We start from the raw sequence: 24,223 nt of genomic DNA on the forward strand, positions 1-24,223 counted from the left end.
TTCAATGATGGCAAGTCGTCCAGGTCCTGATGCAGCAAAGCATCCCCAAATCATGACGCTCCCACCACCATGCTTGACCGTTGGTATGTTCTTACTGTGGAATGCAGTGTTTGGTTTTCGCCAGACATAACGGGGCCCATGTTGGCCAAAAAGTTCCACTTTTGACTCATCTGTCCACAGAACATTGTTCCAGAACTCTTGAGAATCATCCAGGTGCTTTTTGGCAAACTTGAGACTAGCATTCATGTTCTTCTTGCCACTCTGCCATGAATCTCATTTTTGTCCAGTTTCTTTCTAATGGTGGAGTCATGAACACTGACCTTAGCCGAGACAAGAGAGGTCTGCAGATCCCTTGATGTTCTAGGGTTCTTTGTGACTTCCTGGACAATTTTATGCCTTGGTTTTGGAGAGATTTTGGCAGGACGGCCACTCCTGGGAAGATTCACTACTGTCCCAAACTTTCTCCATTCGGATAATATGGCTCTGACTGTGGTTTGGTGGAACGCCAGAGCCTTAGAAATGGCTTTGTAACTCTTTCCAGACTGATAGGCATTAAAAACTTTGTTCTGATGGTAAGGGCCAAAGTTAGTCAGATTTATATTGGGCAGGGCTGGCTCAAATCAGGCCTGATTGTTAACTAAATTATTCAAACAGCCGACCCTAATTATCCCTTTAATTGGGTTATAACTTTTCCACACCTGAAGATTGCATGCTTGATTATCTTGCACACCAAAAAAAATGAAATTAGCATCAAACTCTGGTGTCATTTTTTTCTCTCAACATGAAAAATGTGCAAAAATGCAGAAAATCAGACAGGGGATAAATACTTTTTCACGGCACTGTATATATTTTATTCTGCAAGTTTATGTGGTACAGTGCTTTGCAGTTTTATCTGCTACCTCAGGTGATGAGGGTTTCAATTCTGCTTTAGTAATACTGTTTGTGAAATGTTTATTAATTGCCTGCCTAAGTGAGTCTACAACACCTTGCTTTTTAACACAGTTGGTCATGGTTTGCACAGCTGTGGAGTAGATCTGCATGTAGACAGCCAGGAGTATCTCAGATAGTTTCTACGGGAAATGGGTTAAGCCTCTCTACTATCTTGCCAGGAAATAAGTTTCATTTCTCAGAGAAATGTTTTTCCATTCCATTCAAACATTAACCATAAAGCACTGTGAATAGAAAACAATAATAACATACAGTGAAGAACTTGACTAGCAACTTCCACTACCGTTCACCAATGACAAGATCTTTCTAGAATTGCACCTTGAGAATCTGCCCATCGATATCCAGCACATACACTGTGATCTCAACATTTCTCGCCACGCTCTTTCCCCCTTTTTCAAACTCTCCTCTTTCCATGGTTATATATAAATCGTTTCTCATTTCCCCTGAAAAGGAAAGGAAAAAAAGGTATTAAATTATCACAGTTACCAGCTATGAGAATCAATACATTACATTTACAAGTTATACATTTCCATTTTGTTGTGGTTTGTTTGATAAATTGACCCACCGCCTTGTAAACTGATGCATTTGACAAAGCAACTGTAACATACATCAACTCACAAGTGCAGATTTAAAAAAAAAAAAAAAAAAAAGCATACCTGGAGCAAATCCACTTCCATCAAATGGAAAAAGAACCGGACAATATTAATCAGAAATGACACAGACAATGTAATACCACTTTTATGAAACTCCAATCCTAGCAGTGTTCCCCATGTGTTTGATATTTATAAGGGATATTTAGGGCAGCAGACTAGTCAAGATGAAATGCCTGTAACCAAGTTAAAGAATTGTTCCCCAGTTCCTTATAGGGAATTATTTTATAAAATAAGGCACACTTAAGATCTTAAGTACTGAAAAATGTACTGCTTGTTGTTTTATATTATAGAACTTGGTCATAGCAATGAAGCAAATCATTGATGTGTAATTTCTTGGTCTAACAAGGATCAATTTTATCCTAAAGGGTCTCACAGAAAAATTAATCTAATATATTTGTCCATTCTATGTAATTATAGTGAGGTTTTTAACACATGAATAACTTACACTGTGGTTTACTGACATGCAGCTCCCTCAAGGTGGTAATATGAATCATGTTCTATCGTGTGGTTATATGCTATAGTCTCTTATGAGACTGGATGCTCTCTTTTAATGCCTGTAACACTGATGTAAACCTATTAAAACCAATGGGCATAATGCACTATGCAGTGGTAAATTACCTGAAATACTGCGTGGTAAGAGAAACCCATACTGGGCGTAAAAAGGAAGGTGTATGCTCTATTCACTAATATATTAATATGCACGAATAAGGTGAGCTAAATGATTCATTTGCCAGTCACCACAGCACGCAAAATGCTGCACGCGTTACACACCCTATATTTTAGTACATGGGCACTCCAAAGGACAGGTAGTCCACCTCTCACTTTGTCAGAATGACAGCGACCAAGGAGGCAACAGCCGGCACCAGCTGCATCTTCAGTGGGTCTCCGGAGGATGAGTGGAGGCGGCCCAGTGTTACGCAGATTTCTCTATCCCCATAGAATTCTGTATCCCCTTAGATTTGATGGCTGTGTAGATCAAGGTCACGATACGTGAACGCTTGATGTTTCTGAACAGTATTTACATGTAATAAAATTAAAATGTGTTTTAAAAGAAAAACACAGTTTTATAAGGTTACTTTTAATCAAGGGTTTCATGTATTGAGCAACGCACTGTAGAAAGTGGTGTTAAATGTGCTATTTTATTTTGCTACAGAATTAGTTTGGTCTCGTTTTCAATATTTTAGAACTGCAGCAGAACTCAATGGCAGTGCTTGAGAACACACTGATATCGCGCATCCACGTCCAGCTTTGAAAAACTGCATCTGCACAGGCAAGGAACCATGCAGAGACACAGAATTCTGCGTAACACCAGGAATGTCTTGCTTTGAGACGGTCACAGCAGAAAAACAGAAAATAATTAACTGAAAACAAATATGTGTTTGTTCACCTTTATCCCCCTCTGGTTTATTTGGAAGGTACTCCGGTACTGAAACGTTGGCTAAATATAAATGTGTTTCTTTTAAAGGGATTGCAAGTATGAGGTTTATTTCTTTTTTTTTTCTTTTTTAAATAAACTTTAACCTTCCAGCTGCTTATCCAGCGATTTCTACGTGCTGTACAGGCTAGTCACAATTTGTGCAGTACTCACCATTGTCTTTAATATGACAAAAATGCTAATGTTTTCAGGGCCGAAATAATTCAGTGTAATTCATTTGTTAAAGAGCACAACTGTCTCTTAGCCATTTCGGCAGTACAACGTCATAATGGAAAAAATACAGTATAGCAGGGGATTTTATACAGCACTGTCTATTCCTACAATGCATCAGAATAAAGGAAATTATTATGTATTACAGTTCATGTGCTGTCATCTTTTGGCAAGTTGTATTTTCAGAATCATATTATGTACAGTATTACAACACCGTAGGTTAAAATATTGCCCTTAATCCACAAAACCAATGAAATACAACATGTAGCCTATATTTGACATTTTACTTGTAGTGTTCTGTGGAACACAGGCAATCTTTTATACTGGAAATATCAAATACAGTACCTGAAAGCAGATATATGCATTTATCATGTTTTCCAGTGATAACTACTTGTGGTCTGTTTTATTTATATTGTGATTTAGACAGACACCGCCTGGTTTCAATTAATAGTAAACTTAACATGCGCTGAGACACTTAGCAAAGTTAGTACCTTTAAGTAAATACTTTTTTTTTTATATCACGTCCCTCCCTCACAGTATTAGGGAGGAGGATTTGAATACATTTCCATGGATTACCATTATTAATTGGTTGTAAATGACTCGCACACAGTACGTTTTTCCATGTGATTCATTTTGTGTGCAAAGTCATTTGCCGCTGGTTACTGAATATAGGAGGTGTAGAGAACACGCAGTAACAGGCTTACTGCGTGGTAAACTGGTTACCACTGTTTAGTGCATGAGGCCCAATGGATGTGCTTTCACTTTATCCAGATTAAAAAAGGCATGTAACACAACAGGGAAATATTTTATTAAACCACAACCATTTATTTCAATCAATAACCTACATTTTAAGAGAACACGTTAACAGAGAATTCAGACATATGCAGGCATCATAAAAGCTTGTTTTGTGACCAGCTATATTTGTTTACATAGGGCAACAGAATGTAGTGATGACTAAAAATCCAGACTTTCTCACAGGTAAATCTCGGTTTTTAAACCACCTCCAGCTGCTACAGACTGCTTGGCTCTATTTATAATCTCAACATGACTTGCCCGTGATGATATTCCGTCTTTGAGAAAACTACTGGCTTCACAGTTGTTCTAGCTACGGTATCTAAAAACATCCACTGATAACAAACTGCAATGTTAAATAGCATGAATGATTCCAGATCTGAATATTTTGCTGTTTTCCTTCCTGGTCAGTGTTGAGGGTTTATATTTAGAAATTCTGTTTTTGACCTTGCTAAGTGAGACCCTTTGACGGGACCAGGAAAAATGACTTTTACCACAAGAAGTGATATATCAGAATGCATAAGAAATGAACCAAACGAAACTCAAAAGCAGAGATACTTTTTAAAAAGACTGGGTTTGTAATATTTAGGGTTGTATGTTGATATTTTATTTGCTGCTTCTGTATTGTGAGTGTAATTGTATTGATCCCCATTTCAGAAGAAAGCTGTAACTCGACTGTGTGTGTGTGTGTGTGTGTGTGTGTGTGTGTGTGTGTGTGTGTTGTCCCCTGGGACCCCCTTATAAACAAGATGCAGCAGCATATGATTTATATCCTGGAGAGCAACAGTTTCAAATAAACGCTACCAAGAATAAGGAAGTGTATACTTTTATCTGGCTACTGTGTAGTGCAGAACAAGCAAAGATCAAAAATCAAACAATAAATGACCAGTGATAAGAAATGTGATTTTAAAACTGCATTAGCAGTCCTCTAATATGTAATTAAAGCACACTAAAAATGAAGTGTTACCTATTTTACCTTAGTTCTAACCTTTTTAAATAATAATAATAATAATAATAATAATAATAATAATAATAATAATAATAATAATAATAATAATAAAAAACCCAGCATATTATAAAATTAAGCGATACATTTTATGGATTAACTTTATTCAACATAATGAGATCTCATACTGAGGAGGAAACAAAGCAGTCATATCAACAGATATTTATAGGTGGTTAAAAATAGCTTGTAGCTTATGAGACAAAAGCAGGGCAATGAAGTAACTAATCATGCATGCAACCAGAGAGAGTCCATCCACTGTAGTCTGGAAGAATGGCATGAGAAAGAGGAAGCTGATACTTTAGCCATAAATGAAGACTGACAACAGACCTCCAGTATATTGTAGACACATTAGCTAGCTTTAACTGCAAGACCTGCTCTCATGCTTTTTACATGCCAATACTATATCATGAGAATCTGGAACGAACAAAGCAAGATAGCTCCAATGTTGTATTGGCGCCCGTAAAGCCCAAATAGCATTACCTAATGAAATGAATCAAGAGTATATATTTTTCCCCAAACTCTGCCAGTATTTAAATATAAATATATAAACTTAATTTAAATGCCAATATAAAATACATCAGTACAGTACATGCTCAGAAGTTAAGCAAATTAAATACTTTTAACATCCTAGTATGGTCAGCTGACTTTGCATTTGTTACTGACTAAACACAGAATGACAATCCACAAAAATGCAATATAGAATATACTTATTTTACAAGGTATAGTGCAGGTTGGTGCATAATCGCACAATGTAAGCATCACGAAAACTGTATCAGGCAAGTAAAGTTACCATTATCCTATCAGCTAAATGCCCTCTAAATCCAACATGACTTCAGAATCTCAGAATGTAGTAAAAAATTAAAACAAGCATTTAGTATCTCCAGCAGTGGTCATTACCTGCTAGATAACTTTTGTTAATCTAGCAAGAATGGGCTGCAGGGCCAGCCATTAATACATACTTATAACTTAACCAAATAATCATATTTCCAGCAGCTCTTAACCAATCAGTGACCACAAGTTTGTAATTGCAAGTATAAGCACATGTAATCAAAAATAACTGAATAGACCTGGAAAATTGAAAAGACCCCAAACATGAATTTAAATAAATAGGCTGGAAATAACTCACCTGGCATAATAACATCAGAGAAGCCCAGTTTTTTTGTTATGGCCACCCCCCGGGTAAAGAGCACCATGTACTCCCTTCTGATCTGTTCAATGTCCCCATGCAACAGCTGCAGAGAAACTGCAAGACCTAAACACACAAAAAAGTTTTAAATTAATCCATAATGTATTTTTTTTATTAGCAAATCAAATATGACCCTGAACATATTATTTTATAATTTGTATTAGTTATGCAGTGCCAACATTAACCAACTCAAACATCAAAATAGTTTAAAATACACAATATGATGTACCTTCTTATACACCAACACTCAAGGCTTATAGCTTTCATATGCAGTAAGTATTCAATTACAGAATACTGTATTTGAAATATGGAGAATGCATATGAATAAGAAGAATAAAGGGAGAGGTCCTCATTCTATCACCAAATATCACAAGCAACAGAGGCTTCCAGCTAAAATAAGGCATCTCTACTTACATGCCCATATTCAAAAGAACTATTTTTAAAGGCTATTTTGATTAATTAAATCAAGCTTGCAGTTTATCAGTAATTATACACACCATACCCTTACATATTTCACCCCAAATGTAATTAGAGGATGCAAAGAGTTGATCTCAACAACATGGCACATTCACATATGTAACCTGTGTTATTCCACAAAAGTCCAGCAAGCACTGACAACTACACGTTAGAAAAACCCCTGCCGTTAATTACTGAAAATAACCCTTGTCATGTTATTCCTCTTTTTTTGTTTTCTTGTTAACTTCTTTCTACAATTTATAATAAGCATTTAATTGGTCCAATTAAGTAATTCAGGGTACAAAAAACAGGACCAGGACTGAAGACCCCTGATCTAGATTAACTGAAATAATACTTGCACTGTTATATTTCTTGGTCTACTCTAGAACACTCCTCTGTTGAATCTGTTTCAAGATGCTTTGTTTATAATGTTGGGTCACACTGAATTGCTGCAACAAACTATTTTGCAATAAGCTCTCCTCAGGTACAGCAATAGAACATGGGAGCCAGAGAAGCTGGCATCACTCAGTTGGGAATTACACCCACCCCCACCCCCACATGCATTAAATAGAATCCCATAATCCCTACAGTTCATTGAAGCAGGTCCATTATAATTATAAAGTTATCAGTCTGATCCGAGAAAGTCCTTTTCTAACTACCAGAAAGCAATGTATTAACAGTTCCTAATTTCTGCAATTACAGACAAGGAACTAAATACTGGTATATCTAAATTGTAAACTAGCTGGATTTCAAAGAGCAGAAGAAGTCAATGATAAAAAATGTAAAAGGTTTTTTACCTGAGGGAAATTATTATATAGATTCCATTTGCGAATTGTGATCATTCCAATTAGTACCCTATTATAAGCGTGCTTTAAAGCTTGACTTCTTTTGTAGAAAACGCACCATGAAAATGGCTTTAAAAGGCTGCTGCAAAGCAATTGCAGTGTAGTTACTGACATTCTAGTCACTAACCAAGCTGCCATCTTCTAAATGAGGGCAACCCTAGGGTGTGCAGAGTGAAGGGATGAAGCCGTAATGGTCCCCTGAAGCCATGTGGATTCTGCATGCTTGCCGAGAACACAAACGCATTTAACTCCTTAGTAATATTGCTATCTGTTTCTAGACATGTCTCCAACTGTGAATGCGACTCATAATGTACAGCTTATTGTTTCTAATTCCTTATCTCTTGGTGTTTTTAACCAACATCAAAATGAATTGATATTGTAAAACGTGCCAACTTTCCAAGTGATCTATAATGCACTCAGCTAGATAAGCAATGGTATCTGTTTATAATTATTCCAGGGTAAAACACTGGCAGTGATTGGGTGGGTGTGTGTGGGGGGTTTGGAAGGGAAGGGGCTACATTCCTCCCTGCAAAAATACATGGGGATGTGGCTGGAGCTGACAATTGAATAAATAACTAAATGATTAATTAAGGCTCCAGCCACAGGTATAAACAGGGTGATCATGGATGTTAGTGAGGTAGTGATGGTACTGTGTGCAGTTTATTGTTTTGTTTTGTGTGTAAATGTATATAAATAAAGCATGCATAAGCGCTTAACTACAGCGTTTCTGGTCTGTGAATCTCCTTGCCGGCACGCACCCCATCACGGGGTCAAGCAAAAATACTGAATTGTGATTCCGACATGATTCAAGTATTAGTTAATAATGGGTCACTCGTGACTGCTTCTACTGTCTTTCATTTGCCTCATCAGGAAGAATACACCCCCCTGACTTTTAGACATAGTGGGGACGATTCAATTAATTTAAATGTTGGCAGATCCAAATGCCAGCACCCTTTAAAATCAATAAATAGGACAGGATGTTTATGTACCAAGAGTTCAATATGAATAATATAGTTACCAATATTTTTGTAGGTTATATGCTGGCTGGTTACTTTTAAAAACCTAATTATTGTAATTCTACCTGTAATGTGATATAATGCTATACTGAACCTGCCACACTAAGTTACCAGGTGAGCATGAAGTACCACTTTTAGCAGCTATTATTATGAAATATATATTTTCTGTCATTACTTAGTTATCAAATTACTCTTCAAAAAGAAACTGTACTATATCTCAAATATGCCCCGACGGCTACTAGCAAATACATAAAAAAAAAATGATTGACAGGAAACTTAAAACCAAGGGCAAAAACATTTCCACAGAAAAAGATACAGCCTGTTATGGAGTAATGCAATCTCTGAATAGAACAATGCACCATCTCATGAACTGCTATGACTCATATCTCTTTCAGCTGTTTCATGACCACAACATTGTTACTGGATAATATCTTTAACATGCATAAAATTAATATTCATGTACAATATTATTTTCAGATTACTTTTGTATAAAGACAACACCAACTAGGCCCAATCTGACTGGGATAACACCATCTTTTAATGATATAAAGTGCTGCGGATAAAGATAGCCGCTCAGATAATGTCTCTTTAGTCTACTGTACCAAGGTTATGAAAACCCTTTTAACAATGCATTTAGGTCACTCCAGTCTATTTCTGTCCTTAAAGGGTATTTCGATCTTCCAGTGTTTAGAGGATTAAAGTAGAGCCCAAAGTGACTTTAAGTTTTATTGTGTCAGAAGCAAATGTTGTGTGCAAAAAAAAAAAAACACAATCCAAGTTAAACACGGCAGGGTAGTTTTAGAGGACGTTGAGTTCAGTCAAGTGGCATTCCGAGAAGTTTTGAGTAGATAGCCACGCAAACTAAAAAGACCTGAAGTAACTCCAGGAGATTATTTAACTGTATTCCTATATTGAAAAGCACATTCGGAAAACTTTTTGTGGTGGTGTTGTTGTTGCTGCTGCTGGATGCAAACTTCAGCAAAATGTTAATGTCACTTTAAAAGTAACCCCCCCCCCCCAAAAAAAAAGGTAACCATTACTGCCCAATAGATAATATTTGGAATTCTCTCCAAAATGTAATAAAATATCTAATGAGTAGTTTACAAAAAATTTACTATAATCCTGCCCTTTATTTAACCTTTGATAAGCACATTCAATTGCTAAATTCTTGTAATTTACAGATTTTATAACAAAATTTGCATTACTGTAATCATAAAGCTAGATGGACTAGAATAATGCAACAATGGATGAGGATGCAGTGGGGTGGGTGCCAAATCAAACAAACTCTGAAATCAGTTACACTTCAATAAATAATTAATATTAACTGGAAGTGTACATTCACCACACATCATTGTGACATGCTGCGACTTGGCCACAGTGTAAAATAAAAGGGTTACCATAGTCAGGAAAGACATCTATTGCTAGATAGTGTATCTCTGCTCTTGAATCATGACTGGATCCTTCAGATTCCTCACAGCAAGTAATACACGGCTTGCATCTCCACTGTACCTAAAAAAAGAGATGCTATTCCTAATACTAGGGTTTACTTACAAATGGTCTGATTTTAAAGCAACATTTTTCCAGACCTGTCAACTTGTCCTTATTTTCCAGGACCCACCCATTTTTTAGACACTTTTCTTGGACAACTCCCAGCACAGATTTTATTCCTTATTTTGTTAAAAACTACAGTTAAACCACTTAAATTTCTGCATAAAGCATATGCGGTCTGTGGTTACTGCACTCCCTGTCTGTACCTAGCAGGGCTTAGGACCCAGGGGAGCTCTGTGGCAGGCATGCATTCAGTGCGTGAGGCAAGTTCACATGGTTGACCATGTATGACGGCTGCAAGTGTGATAAGCCCTCTTTGTCCAGTAAAAAAAAAAAAAATATATATATATATATATATATATATATATATATATATATATATATATATATATATATATATATATATATATATATATATATATTCTTGGACCACAGCATATTCTCACATAATCCTGAGCAATGTTGGATAAAAAACAAAGCTTTGATGTACAAAAATGCAATATTTTTAACAATAGGAAAATGGGAGATCAAGAATGATATATGCACAGTGGTATACATTGATTCGCCACATATATGTAGTGTAATGAATTAAGGTGTGTAGCATACATTACCATTTGTTCCTGGAACCCTGTATATATTACAACTTATTTACAACATAAAAATATTTGGAATACGTTATTCAAAAATCAAAACAAAGAACTACACTTATCCACGGTGTCGAACAGGATGCTATCTGCAGTTACACCTTGTCGTGGGACAAAACAACCCACTATTGCATTGTCTGCGGTTGAAACCCCCATAAGAAAACGACGCACCAGTTTTAGTGCTGACATGACGACTGGACAAATTGACATAACCGAACGAAGAGTGATAGAAAGTCTTGCAGACCTTTACATGCATGACTGTATATAAGCATTTCTATTACAACTTCAGCTCAACATTGCTTTGGACATTCAAATTGATTGATAATGTATTGATATACAAAAATAATGTGACCTATTTAAAAATAGAAGATGGCTGACAATTAAATTTATTGACAGTGGTATTATTGTTCGCCAATATATGTAGTGTAATGAAGAACTTTGGCCAAGAGAGAATTTGATTTTTTTTTTTTTATGAACTGGATGACTTTTAGTTTTGTTGTTGATGTGAAGTAGGTGCCAAAGCGATGTGCTACGATGAGGTAATGAGCACGAGTTGTTGGGTGATAAAAAGTAAAAAAAACAACCACAACTGGTGTCTTTGCTGCTGTGCAAAAAAACACTTTCTGTAAACTATGCAGTTGATTTTAACAGTTGGACATGGGAGCAAGAATGATGATACGTGTGTAAGCACGAGATCACATAAACACCACAAAGCCAGTGATGCTCAGAAAACCAGTGCTTCAATAACACCTTTCATTGACAAAGCAAAAAGGTTGTGGGATCAAGAAAGTTACATATGCAGAGACCTTTACATGCTGTGACTGTAATTCACATAAACAGTGAATGATAAGCATTTCTATTACAACTTCAGCATCAACATTGCTTTGGACATTCAAATTGATTGATAATGTATTGATATACAAAAATAATGTGTTTATTTAAAAATAGATTTATTTTAAAAATGTTTGCCACAAATGATTAAGGGCAATTCAAATGTGTTTTTCCATATAAAATGTACATGCTAATAAGCATGCAAGGGAGTTGAGAGAAAGAGATTCTCTAGACATAAATGTATTTCTTTAGCAAATCACCACATTACTCTAGAATATGTGACTCCCTTGGCATATCCCTGAACTGGATGGCATTTGACAAGCTCATCTAACAGTTAAACAAAAAATAGCTGAGAATGGTAGCTAAGCATTTGTCAATTCTCCACTGTTAATCCAAGCTCATTTAAAGATTTCAGAGTCTTTTTGGAGTTCTTGCTAGCAGTAACATTTAAGGTAACATTAAAATGTTATAAAACTCTACAGTAAACTAGCCATGCAGCTATAAAACAATTCTGATAGTACAATTTACACTTTTTGAACAACTACTGCCAATCTGTTTAAATGATTCTCTTCTAAATCTGGCACAGCAGGGATTATTATGATCCAACGCTCCAATGAAGGGAAGAAAGCAATTCAACTGAAAAGTAAATATAAAAACAACCTTCTGCATTATAACAAAAAACACCCATATTTCACATTTTAAAAGATGGAAGCATGTTACTAAGGGCAGGCGGTTAAATTATCAGTTCTTTAAAATCTTATGTATCCAGTTCTGCGCGGACATTCACAGCAGTGTTGTGTTCTTGTTTCAAGCAAGACACGGCATGCCATTTTGTTTCACGCTGATGTGTTTTAAGGAATACCAGATGGCTCACTTCAGCATTTCTGTGCTGTGTTGTGTCGTGTTATTTCATATGCAAATCATTTACATTCTATAGCGCATCATATAGTCTTTTAAGAGCGATTGCCATTTTGTACACAGTCATGGTTTCAATAAAAATAAAAAGAGATGCTACCAGCAGGTTGAAAGTACTCTGGATTTGACACTACAGTAAATACATCGGTATTAATTCCTAGAGATCTGCACATTGAAAAAATGTTGTATTACTTTATCTGTAGTTGGACAAGCTGACCCAGCAATAAAGATGGTCACTTGACTTGGTTTCTGAAGTATCTTACCAGTATTGGAGCCTGTGAGGTTGTACCGGGCATTCACTTTCCGGATAATATTCTCTTGTATTTGATACCATTCATTTTCTGTGTTGCACCTATTCCAAACAAATAAAACAAATGAATACTTTGACAGATGTTCATAAAAACGCAACACTTGTTAATGTACTTTGCATAAGTGACATCTTGCCAAGTCAGGATGTACTACACAAATGTGGGTGTAATGCCTGGGTGGGTGTAAATCTACTCACTGAAAAACAGCACTTAGCATTTAGCAGTGTGTACATGTTAGAATTACTAATGAGATTTTGCTCATGGAGTTTACTACAGTGTTCACTGAAAAATGTTTTCTTAAAAGAAAAAACAAAAAGATGCAAGGGAAAATAAAGAGAAATAACATGCGAGATACCTGAGATCGTATCCAGCTGTTAAAGCAATAACCAGCACACATCCTTTATATTCTCTAAAGCAAAGTACAAAGTAGAAGATACTCCTCCATTTACATGGCTCTCTTATACTTACTGGCACTGACTACTGTGAAGATCCAGATCAAACTATCAATGAGTTGATGGCCACTTAAATGAACCAAACCTGTATTGTATGATAAACAACTCACTTAAACTTACGTGTAAACTTTTAAAATGTGATCATCCTTCGGGTCTGCAGTCAACAGGTCAGCAATGCTGATCACTGCACATCCGAACGGCCGTCGATACTGCACACTGCTGACGTTCTTCTTCTCGCCTGCTCCCATCCGTCCTGCCAGGGAGTGAAACATAAAACAAGCAACCTTTTTATCAAGTGTGAACTTTATCATGTACTTCATACTATACTTCACACGCCGATGTACTTTTAATAGATGCATCAGTAAAGGCTAGATTCTTAAAACTTTTTACAACTTTCTTCAGAAAGGCAAAATAAAGTTACCCTGCCAGAAAAAACTATAATATATATTCATGTAAGTTAGTCTTAAGATGATTCTTAATTAGTTTTAAAACTTAGTGAGTGCCCTCTCCCCCCCAAAAAACAAGCAAAATAGCATGCCATTAATTAGAGTTAAAAAGTTTTGACAAAAAAATGACTGTAAAATTTAATTCTAATAAGTGAGCTGCTATTCCTTTGTTACTCCACTTAAATATATTGTTAACATGCCAGTTTCTTTTTTTTCTTAAATCGTTTTCATAATCATAACAAAACTTTGTTATTTAGATGTCACTCCTATACTACTCCTATTGAAATTCATTTGTAGCTACTATTTTTTTTTTTTTAAAAGTGTTAACTGTTAAAAACTTTGATAAAGTAGCCCAAATATTAGCTTGCATTTTATTTTATAGCTGAGCGTTCAGGAAACAACATTGTTAAAATCTCACCTATTCTTATAATATGGACAGTAATGTATACATCTCTTCTGAGATCACTGCTCCCCAAATCCTACAAAAAAAATAAAAATAAAAACAGTGAAAAGTTGATGAAACTTTTGGAAAAAAAATTGATTAAAACACCTAATTAAAAATAAGTCATTTTTGTGTAAGACTGATTACCCAGTAGACACTATATGCACAGCATCAGATGCACTGTAAGTCTATTTATAAATTCTGGTCTCTCTGTGGTGTAACCATGGACAGATTAATCATTTCTAGTCTCCTGTTTTCACAACATTAACCTTAAATTTCACTAATTGCTTGCTGTGAGACATATACTGTATCTGCACTACCTAAATAATACACAATCATCATTTGAAAACATGTTTGAGAGTAAAGTGAACGGCAATTACGTGGTTTCAACGCAATTTGGTTTAAAGTGGTCAGATGTAGCTAACAAAACCATTCCCTAAATCTTACCTATCCTACACGTCCATTCGCTATGTATATCTTGATAGAAGCGCATTCAATGCATGCAAACTATAAGTTAGTACAGTACAACGTACAATAATTTTATTTTAATAGAAAATAAGCAGTTCTCATGGATTAGATTCCCAAGAGCCTGAACTGAACAAGCACCCTCATTCTACTCAAGTTGTATGAGGATATAACCTTTCAACCCTGTGCTTACCTATATTTATATATAGTATACATATATACATACACAGTGCTTATCGTAACTTTTGACAAATGATATTAGAGTTCAGAAAATATGTGTGTTTCTAAACCGGAATACTTACTACAAAAAGGGTACACTGTCTTTCAGTTTTCTCTGGTGATTTTGGCAAGCCATTCTTATTTAATCGTACAAAGAATCGTTCACTATAAAATAAATACAAATAAAAAAATGCATCAATATTTACACTTAAATTAGCACGTTTTATTTAACATGTCATAAAAAAAAAAATTGCAGCATGACATTTTTTACCTGTGTTCCTTCTTCAGCAGGAAGGTGAAACCCATTAAAAAAACTCAAAAGGTGAACACAATTCTTTCTGTTAGTTAGGTTAACTTACAGTATTTTTTTTTATTTTTTTTTTTTATGTCTGAAGGGAGGGGGGGCAAGGCTAGGTTTCAACCATGAATAATTTATATCAAACCAGAAAGAAAAGCAGAATACAAAATACTCCTTGCATTAATTAAACATTCATAAAATTCCTCCAGTACATCAATAAAATATTAATTTAAAACATAATTTACCAAAACATTTCACAATTACTTTTTTAAACTATTTTCCCTGATGGTAAAAACTAAATTAGCACTGGAAGGCAGGGAAAGTAGAAGTATGTTGTTTTTGTTATACATAAAACAAAAGCTCAGATACAAAGTTGCATTGGAGATTGTCCCATTAGAGCTCCTCTGCAATGCATAACTGAATTCACTGAGCTCCAGTACATAATTTGATTGGTGACAAAAACATAATTATTGTTGTAACTGCATAACACTGTATGCAATTATTCATGTTTATTGTATCCTTACATGAGAGTACAAATAAACATGACTCGCAGGTCTAGGTGTAATGCATGTACTACATATTACTCCCTACAAATTACATACCGTGTATACTGAGATTTCAAAAGGGTGTTTTATGCATGTCACTATAAAACCGTGCTAGGCTTATATTTTGGGAATTAATATGGGTATTACCCTCTAGTGAGTATTTGAAATCAAATTAATAAATGATAAATGTTAAGTGGTTTTATCACGTTCCACCGTCATTGAGGAGACTATTATAAAACAGAAAGGGATTTGTAACAGTAACCTCAGTTCTTGCAGACACTACTAAACAGGCTGATTAATGGAAATATACTGAGCTTTTGAGTTCATCCCAGTAAAAGTCAGTGCATTGCCTGAAGGCAGAGAAAGATTTTTTGTTTTTTATTCCCCGCTGTGATTGCTCTGCTCACTGCAGAACACACTCCAGTTTTGTGACTTATACACAGACACACACACATAGGCTAAGTTTACTATAACAAACCCCCATGCGACGTAGAGAAATGTTTGTTATATCATGTTGTTCACTACAAAAGGGTTTGGCATTTTGTTGCATCGAATAATGAAGATGCCCAATCTGAACTGAATATCAATATATAGTACTTATGAAGATTACTTCCCATTGATCAACATTTAAAACAGCATGTTTAAACGAAAAAGTCAAGAAATAAAAAAGGGAAGAATGTATACTTACACACTTAATACAATAATTACATGTCCTTTCTCTTTAAAAATTGTATGTATATATATATATATATATATATATATATATATATATATATATATATATATATATATATATATATATATATATATATATATATATATTGAAGTTTTATAAAATTAAGATTCACCACTTCGTATTTGCAATGTTCTCAATGGTAACCTAACTAACCGAAAAATATGCCATCACAAATTTCTAAAGAGATACTGTAGAAATAATGTCAAAGCACTGATTTTGTTCGGAAAGAAGGCCCACTGTTGTTTTAGAGCAGCAATTACAGACTTTATCAACAGTACAGTACTATCCTGTAATGCATGCATTCATTCCCCTGTAAATGACTCATAAATCAACCCTCAATTGTGCTACATGAAGGAGAGATGTGTATGGCAATGATAAAGCTACTGAAAACACAGACTGTCATTACATCTCCGTATATTAACATACAGTGTTGCTTTCAGTAAGGGGGGCAAGACCAGCAAAACATAGGCCACCTCCATCAATTACAAATTACCATCCTGTTAAATGTTGTCACTTGGACGCATTAGCGTTATGAAGAGCATTATTCTTCCAGACAGAAAGGCACGATCTCTACTCTGTGGCAGGATCAGTGGCTCACACAGAAAGCAGTAGTAACAGATACTAAGGTCTATTTCAATAGATCTAAACAGTGCTGAATCTAAATACTGCCACTGTTTAAATATTAAAAATAGGAAAACCCTTGGCATTTTACTTTCTTCTAAGATAAAAATACACTAAAAGGAGACTCGAATACACTGTTAGATAGGTTGGCTTTCACACAGTCCCCTATATTAAGATCTACCACCTTTTAGACCAATTGAATACATCTTATTGAGGTCTGGAGTTTTACATTTTTCTACGGGTAGACATACAGTGTTTTCCCCGTGCTTACATGAAACACTTTAAATAGATTTTAGCTCAATTGAGACTCCAGCTGGTGTCCCTCAATCCCAAACAAACATAAAAAAATGATGCATTTGGGGAATGCTTGCTTCATGCTAAAAGGCTAAATCACAGAAAACCTTTGGATTACAATTAGGTTGCACCCACTCACAAGGAAAATAAACCTGTATAAAGTTAGCATGCAGAACTTCTGTGTACCTATAAACAAGCCTCCCAAAACAAATCAGTAGTGGAAACAAGATGAGATCAAACTACAGTAGCATTTGTCACTAGAAATTAAACAAAGCAGAGGCAAATTCAAAAGGAATGCTTTACTATTTGTGCCCTCTGATAATTATGTTACAGGACAATCATGTCAGTAACATGCATTCATACATACATTCCTAAATGTCAACAGCAATACATTCTTAATATATATTTATTTTTCAGTTTGTATATATTTGCATTGTAATTTTATACACAGGCTGGAATGGCTTTGTAATATTGCATTCCTTCAGACCAGGGCAAGAAAGAAACCATTTGGAACAATAAACAAATGCCTTTATGACTGGCTATAGATCAGTAAATTATACTCTGAAATACAGTATCTTACAAAGCAAAGGATACTTGCAGAAGAACAAAAGGCCACGCCTGCAATCTAGTATCCATTCTGCTATATTGGGGAGTTCAACTAAAAGTTCAGATAAAATACTGCATTCAAGCTGAAAAGTGAGTTTGCATGACAGTTTTAGAACTTTACTTGTACTGATTAGTCTGAGTTCCCTTGTGTCATCAATCATTTAGCAAAGGCATGACAGAGAGCAACTAGCTGACCAGGCTCAAAAGCTGACAGACATGCGACACTGGTGGGATTAAAACAAAATTAAGGGTAAAAAAGGTTCAGTGACATGTTTTACACTCTAGTGCAAATCCACATCTTCTATTTTATTGACTGTAAATAATTATTCCAAGAATCCTTTTTTTTTTTTTTTTAGGAAATCTGAGTTGATGGAAAAATCCAAAAAATGAAGAATGAAGAAACTAACACCATAAAACAAACTTCAAATCATAATTATGCATTTGATAGCTGCACAGACGCATACTCAAAAGAGTTCAAAATTGTTGTATTATTAATTTATGCTGACTAATGAGGACATTTGAAATGGTGTCTGCACAGGCAATCTCTGGTCAGTCTGTCAAGGTGCATTCTGCAACATTGCTAACTAAATACACCTTATCATAAGAACATAAGAAAGTTTACAAACGAGAGGAGGCCATTCGGCCCATCTTGCTCGTTTGGGTTGTTAGTAGCTTATTGATCCCAAAATCTCATCAAGCAGCTTCTTGAAGGATCCCAGGGTGTCAGCTTCAACAACATTACTGGGGAGTTGATTCCAGACCCTCACAATTCTCTGTGTAAAAAAGTGCCTCCTGTTTTCTGTTCTGAATGCCCCTTTGTCTAAACTCCATTTGTGACCCCTGGTCCTTGTTTCATTTTTCAGGTTGAAAAAGTCCCTTGGGTCGACACTGTCAATACCTTTTAGAATTTGGAATGCTTGAATTAGGTCGCCACGTAGTCTTCTTTGTTCAAGACTGAACAGATTCAATTCTTTTAGCCTGTCTGCATGTGACATGCCTTTTAAGCCCAGAATAATTCTGGTCGCTCTTCTTTGCACTCTTTCTAGAGCAGCAATATCTTTTTTATAGCGAGGTGACCAGAACTGCACACAATATTCAAGTCTTACTAGTGCATTGTACAGTTTTAACATTACTTCCCTTGATTTAAATTCAACACTTTTCACAATGTATCCGAGCATCTTGTTAGCCTTTTTTATAGCTTCCCCACATTGTCTAGATGAAGACATTTCTGAGTCAACAAAAACTCCTAGGTCTTTTTCATAGATTCCTTCTCCAATTTCAGTATCTCCCATATGATATTTATAATGTACATTTTTATTTCCTGCATGCAGTACCTTACACTTTTCTCTATTAAATGTCATTTGCCATGTGTCTGCCCAGTTCTGAATCTTGTCTAGATCATTTTGAATGACCTTTGCTGCTGCAACAGTGTTTGCCACTCCTCCTATTTTTGTGTCGTCTGCAAATTTAACAAGTTTGCTTACTATACCAAAATCTAAATCATTAATGTAGATTAGGAATAGCAGAGGACCTAATACTGATCCCTGTGGTACACTGCTGGTTACCACACTCCATTCTGAGGTTTTTCCTCTAATCAGTACTTTCTGTTTTCTACATGTTAACCACTCCCTAATCCATGTACATGTGTTTCCTTGAATCCCAACTGCGTTCAGTTTGAGAATTAATCTATGGTGCGGGACTTTGTCAAAAGCTTTCTGGAAATCTAAATAAACCATGTCATATGCTTTGCAATTATCCATTATCGATGTTGCATCCTCAAAAAAATCAAGCAAGTTAGTTAGACACGATCTCCCTTTCCTAAAACCATGTTGACTGTCTCCCAGGACCCTGTTACCATATAGGTAATTTTCCATTTTGGATCTTATTATAGTTTCCATAAGTTTGCATATAATAGAAGTCAGGCTTGCTGGTCTGTAGTTACCTGGTTCAGTTTTGTTTCCCTTTTTGTGGATCGGTATTACGTTTGCAATTTTCCAGTCTGTCAGTACCACCCCTGTGTCAAGAGACTGCTGCATGATCTTGGTTAGCGGTTTGTAAATTACTTCTTTCATTTCTTTGAGTACTACTGGGAGGATCTCATCCGGCCCAGGGGATTTGTTTATTTTAAGAGCTCCTAGTCCCTTTAACACTTCTGCCTCAGTTATGCTAAAGTTATTTAAAACTGGATAGGAACTGGATGACATGTGGGGCATGTTGTCAGTATCTTCCTTTGTAAAAACTTGTGAAAAGTAATCATTTAATATATTTGCTATTTTTTTTCTTCATCTACGATTTTGCCATTTGTATCTCTTAAACATTTAATCTCCTCTTTGAACGTTCGCTTGCTGTTGTAATACTGGAAAAACATTTTGGAATTGGTTTTAGCTCCCTTAGCAATGTTCATTTCTATTTCTCTCTTGGCCTTTCTAACTTCCTTTTTGACTTGCGTTTGCAGTTCTGTGTACTCTTTCTGCGTACTTTCTTTTTGGTCCTTTTTTAATGCTCTGTAAAGTGCCTTTTTTCGCTGAATATTTTTTTTAATTGATCTATTAAACCATTTTGGCAATTTAGTTTTACATTTAGATTTGTCTACTTTAGGAATATAATTGTTTTGTGCCTCTAGTACTACATTTTTGAAGAACAACCATCCTTCTTCTGTGGGTGTTTTATCCTTGGTTTATTTACAACAACACACCAGTTCAGCTGTCAGCAGGGCAGTCCTGGATTCAATTTGGCAGTGCAGATAGGAACATAGTCTTCTATCATAGTGCCTGCCACCAGGTGTTTTCTCAGCAAACAGGTAATAAATCCATCTCTTTGAAAACATGTGTTATCCAACACAACAAAAGATACTGATAAAAGACTTAGTGTAAAACCTGTGTATGTCTTCTTAACTTTTTTGTACTACTGTCTGAACATCTTTCCTCTTTCTAAAAGCATCTTATTGTATTTATTTACTGCATCTTAAAATGACACATACAGCATTGGGAATGATTATCCCTCCAGAAGATGAACCCTAGCAATAATCCGTCTGGCTACAGATTTCTTTTAGTGCAATCTGACAGCTGTATCTCAGTGTTTAGAGCTACCGGGCATGCAGCGGACATTAACAAAGGTTTTCTTTAGCTGTAGTAATCCTTCATCTAAGACATTGCCCTTGCCCGCACATCAGACGGTGTAAAGCACCTGACAGTGGCCTTCATTTTTATGCCATATTTGAGGCACATACAGCATGTTCCTTTCAACTGTCGAGAAGCATATTAATTACATTTTCTTCAGAAGAAATCCTAAAAAGACGCTATATGATAATAAACCATCCTCCAGACCTTAAATACCAGTGTTTATATTATTCTATACAAAAACAAAGAAAACTTATTTTAAATTACTAACGTGAACCATATAGTACCTTTTTAAAAAGTAGTATTTAAACCTGAAATACTGTGCTTTAAAGACCCTGCTACAAACACACACATTTATTTTAAAACTGCACTTTACATTGCCATAATGATCCCAGTCTATAAAGACACCCACAGCTCTTTTTATACATGGACAACATTGTGAAACAGCTACAGGTAATTAAAATTTGAAAACCGTACAGATAGTTCAAAGAAGCAGAGGACAGTGGAAGAGGAAATTATAGCGAGACATGTTATAAATCAGAGCCATTTGGAATCCCTAGCTTACAAAGAAGGATTTACAGTATTATCAGGTCTATTCACTGTTTTACAAAATTTAAACAAGGTTTCACTGAAGGGCACACAAGAACACTTCCAATGGCTGTTTTTCATTTCATTACTTCAGCTTTTAGTCAAAGTGAACAAGCTGAACTGTTTTCAACGACGCATTGAGCTTTACAGCATATACAGTGCTCAATTAGTATTGGCACACACAGAGAACAGTAACAAGCATAAAACATCTACAACTATGTGCATGGAGTGTGCGGTTTCAAAGTCTCCATATGTTTCAGCGCACAACAAAGCTTGGCATACTGTTCAGCAGTGTTCATGCTGTTCGCCCATTTTTCCACTTCTGAAATACACTAAAGACACCAAGAGCTGACAACCTTCTCCACGCACCCTCAACTAATTCTTTAATTTCCCTCCCATAACAGCTGTGGATAAACAAATCAACCATTCTAGTTAAGCACGTTGTTCAGACCCTACACTGCACTGTAATAGACACCTATTCAACATATTGACGCTGTCTCCACTAATTTTACCACACAATACAGTTATTCCTTTCAGACTTATGTTGGCAAACTAGAAGAAATACAAGGATAAGTGATTATTTCCTCCTTTGCCTCAGCTTCCTTCCTGTCACATGATAGGTGCAGCTATAACTTTTTTTGGGGGGCTGTTTTTCCTATGTTTATTTTAAAAGAATCCCAATGTGTACATTTAAATGCCATTCAATTTACTGAACTGTTCCCAGTTGCTTTTAAAATAATGAAATCCTGATTATGAATTGTTGCTAATGACCATCCTGACCTTCTTTCTTAAATGACTGGTTTCAATAAAACATCAAATAACTTGCTCACCACAGTACCCTTGCTGTGCCATGACTGAACCTCCTTTACGCATCACTAATACATGTTGAAGCATTACACTCTGGACTATCATGTATTTCAAAGTAAACTTCAAAATGTCAAGAGAAAATTCAATTAAGGTTTTCCTTTTGTTTAAACTGCCACTTTTGATGCTACAGTCATGAACCAATTCAAGCACTATGAAGAGCCTGTGGGTTTGGAGGCACTGCAAGATAAGTCACTTACTAGCCCATCATTTTGACAACATGTTCAATTTACACCTCTCTGGAGAAGAGCATTTTTACCATAATGCAAAAATGAAGTATTAAATGTACCGATTGATAAAATACCTTTCTAGATGTAGCCCACCCACCATACAATATTACCTGCAATAGAATACATGTTTGCAAAAAGACAAAAACAAACAAAATAACATATAATTTGTCTGAAATAGATTCGCACAACAAATCTGCCACTTGTAATGGTGTTTGTTTTAAAGAAAGGAATATATAAAAGTATGGAATAATCACAGGCAGAAATGGTTTCTGGAACGCTTACAGTGCAATATTGCCTCGTGAATGATGCATCTTCAATGTAAAAATAAATGTGCTTCGAGCATTTTTCATTCCACAGGGACTGTACACTGTATAGATCTTTGATATGAACAGAAGTTTAAAAAAAAAAATTAAAAAATCACCTTATTGGACGGTTCTCTCGGCTGTCGTATAGGGAAAAGAAGACCTCCAGCTCTTCCCCGAGGTTAGAGCTCATCAGGCTTTTCATCTGCACAAACAAGTGGTGTGTGCTAGCCGGGACGGGGGTTTCTTTCTTCCGATGCCGGTGTTCCATCTACAGAGAGAGAGCAGGTTCATACACATTAGGAACCTCAGAACATTCATCATTGTCTGGAACCAACTCTCCAGTAATGATGTGGAAGCCGACACCCTGGGATCCTTCAAGAAGCTGCTTGATGAGATTCTGGGATGAATAAGCTAGTAACAACCAATCGAGCAAGATAGGCAGAATGGCCTCCTCTCATTTGTAAACTTTCTTATGTTTTATATTCTTATCTGTCAATCAGGAAGCTCCACTGCAGAGCACTACCACACAGCAGACAACTGCAGAACATTCAGATAGAACTTCCTAGCTTCAAAAAAATCAAAAGGAAAGCAAAACATTGAAAAGGTAAATGCATCTTTAAATTAGAGATGTTAATGGCTTATAATGTTTGCTTGTTTTTAAGTCACTTTGTCAATTTCTAAATTGCAGTGCAATCCTAATTATCAGGCATTATCTTGGTAGTAATGCCCTTTAAATCAAGGTTCAGTTGCTTACATTTTTAAGAAAGGAAAGTCAGCAAAAAAGATGTTTTAATATTTGATTAAATTCAATTATTTAGCAATTTATCCTAGTCTCTTTAAAACAGCAGCAAAGGTGAACAGCTTTGTCCTATTTGAATTTATGAGGTGTACGGCTCTTATAAAGTAACTTGGTACAGGTCTTAATATCAGTTTCTTCTTTAGATTCACATTCTTTAGTATGCTGTTTTGTCAACACACCCTGGTGACTTTAAAGCTCAAAAGTTTAAGGTACCCCCTGTGGACTCAAAATAATCAAATGGGTTTTCTTTAGCTGATCCACCACATTGTAACCATTTACTGTATATGTCCATCTGCCCCTAGTGAACGTAAGAAATAAAAGGATAAATATTTAGCTGAACATTACAGCCCAAGCATTTATTTGTGTATTTATTTTAGACCCAACTTGAGATCAATCAGCTA

The 24,223-nt window shown here is 35.7% G+C and overlaps 1 protein-coding gene across 6 annotated transcripts in view; it reads right to left on the bottom strand.

Annotated features, from left to right (window-relative positions):
• Positions 1-24,223, bottom strand: part of LOC121318141 (dedicator of cytokinesis protein 4-like) — a 101,529-nt gene that overhangs the window by 46,652 nt on the left and 30,654 nt on the right. For all 6 annotated transcript variants that reach the window (XM_041254504.1, XM_041254503.1, XM_041254506.1 and 3 more), the window contains exons 8-14: positions 23,140-23,291; positions 14,901-14,982; positions 14,110-14,170; positions 13,366-13,498; positions 12,749-12,837; positions 6,171-6,296; positions 1,267-1,391 (exon numbers count right to left, since the gene is read on the bottom strand). In XM_041254504.1, the coding sequence (XP_041110438.1) occupies positions 1,267-1,391; positions 6,171-6,296; positions 12,749-12,837; positions 13,366-13,498; positions 14,110-14,170; positions 14,901-14,982; positions 23,140-23,291 (768 nt within the window). The remainder of the gene's footprint in view (positions 1-1,266; positions 1,392-6,170; positions 6,297-12,748; positions 12,838-13,365; positions 13,499-14,109; positions 14,171-14,900; positions 14,983-23,139; positions 23,292-24,223) is intronic.

This window comes from Polyodon spathula, chromosome 7 (genome assembly GCF_017654505.1).
Source record: "Polyodon spathula isolate WHYD16114869_AA chromosome 7, ASM1765450v1, whole genome shotgun sequence".
NCBI lineage: Eukaryota > Metazoa > Chordata > Actinopteri > Acipenseriformes > Polyodontidae > Polyodon > Polyodon spathula.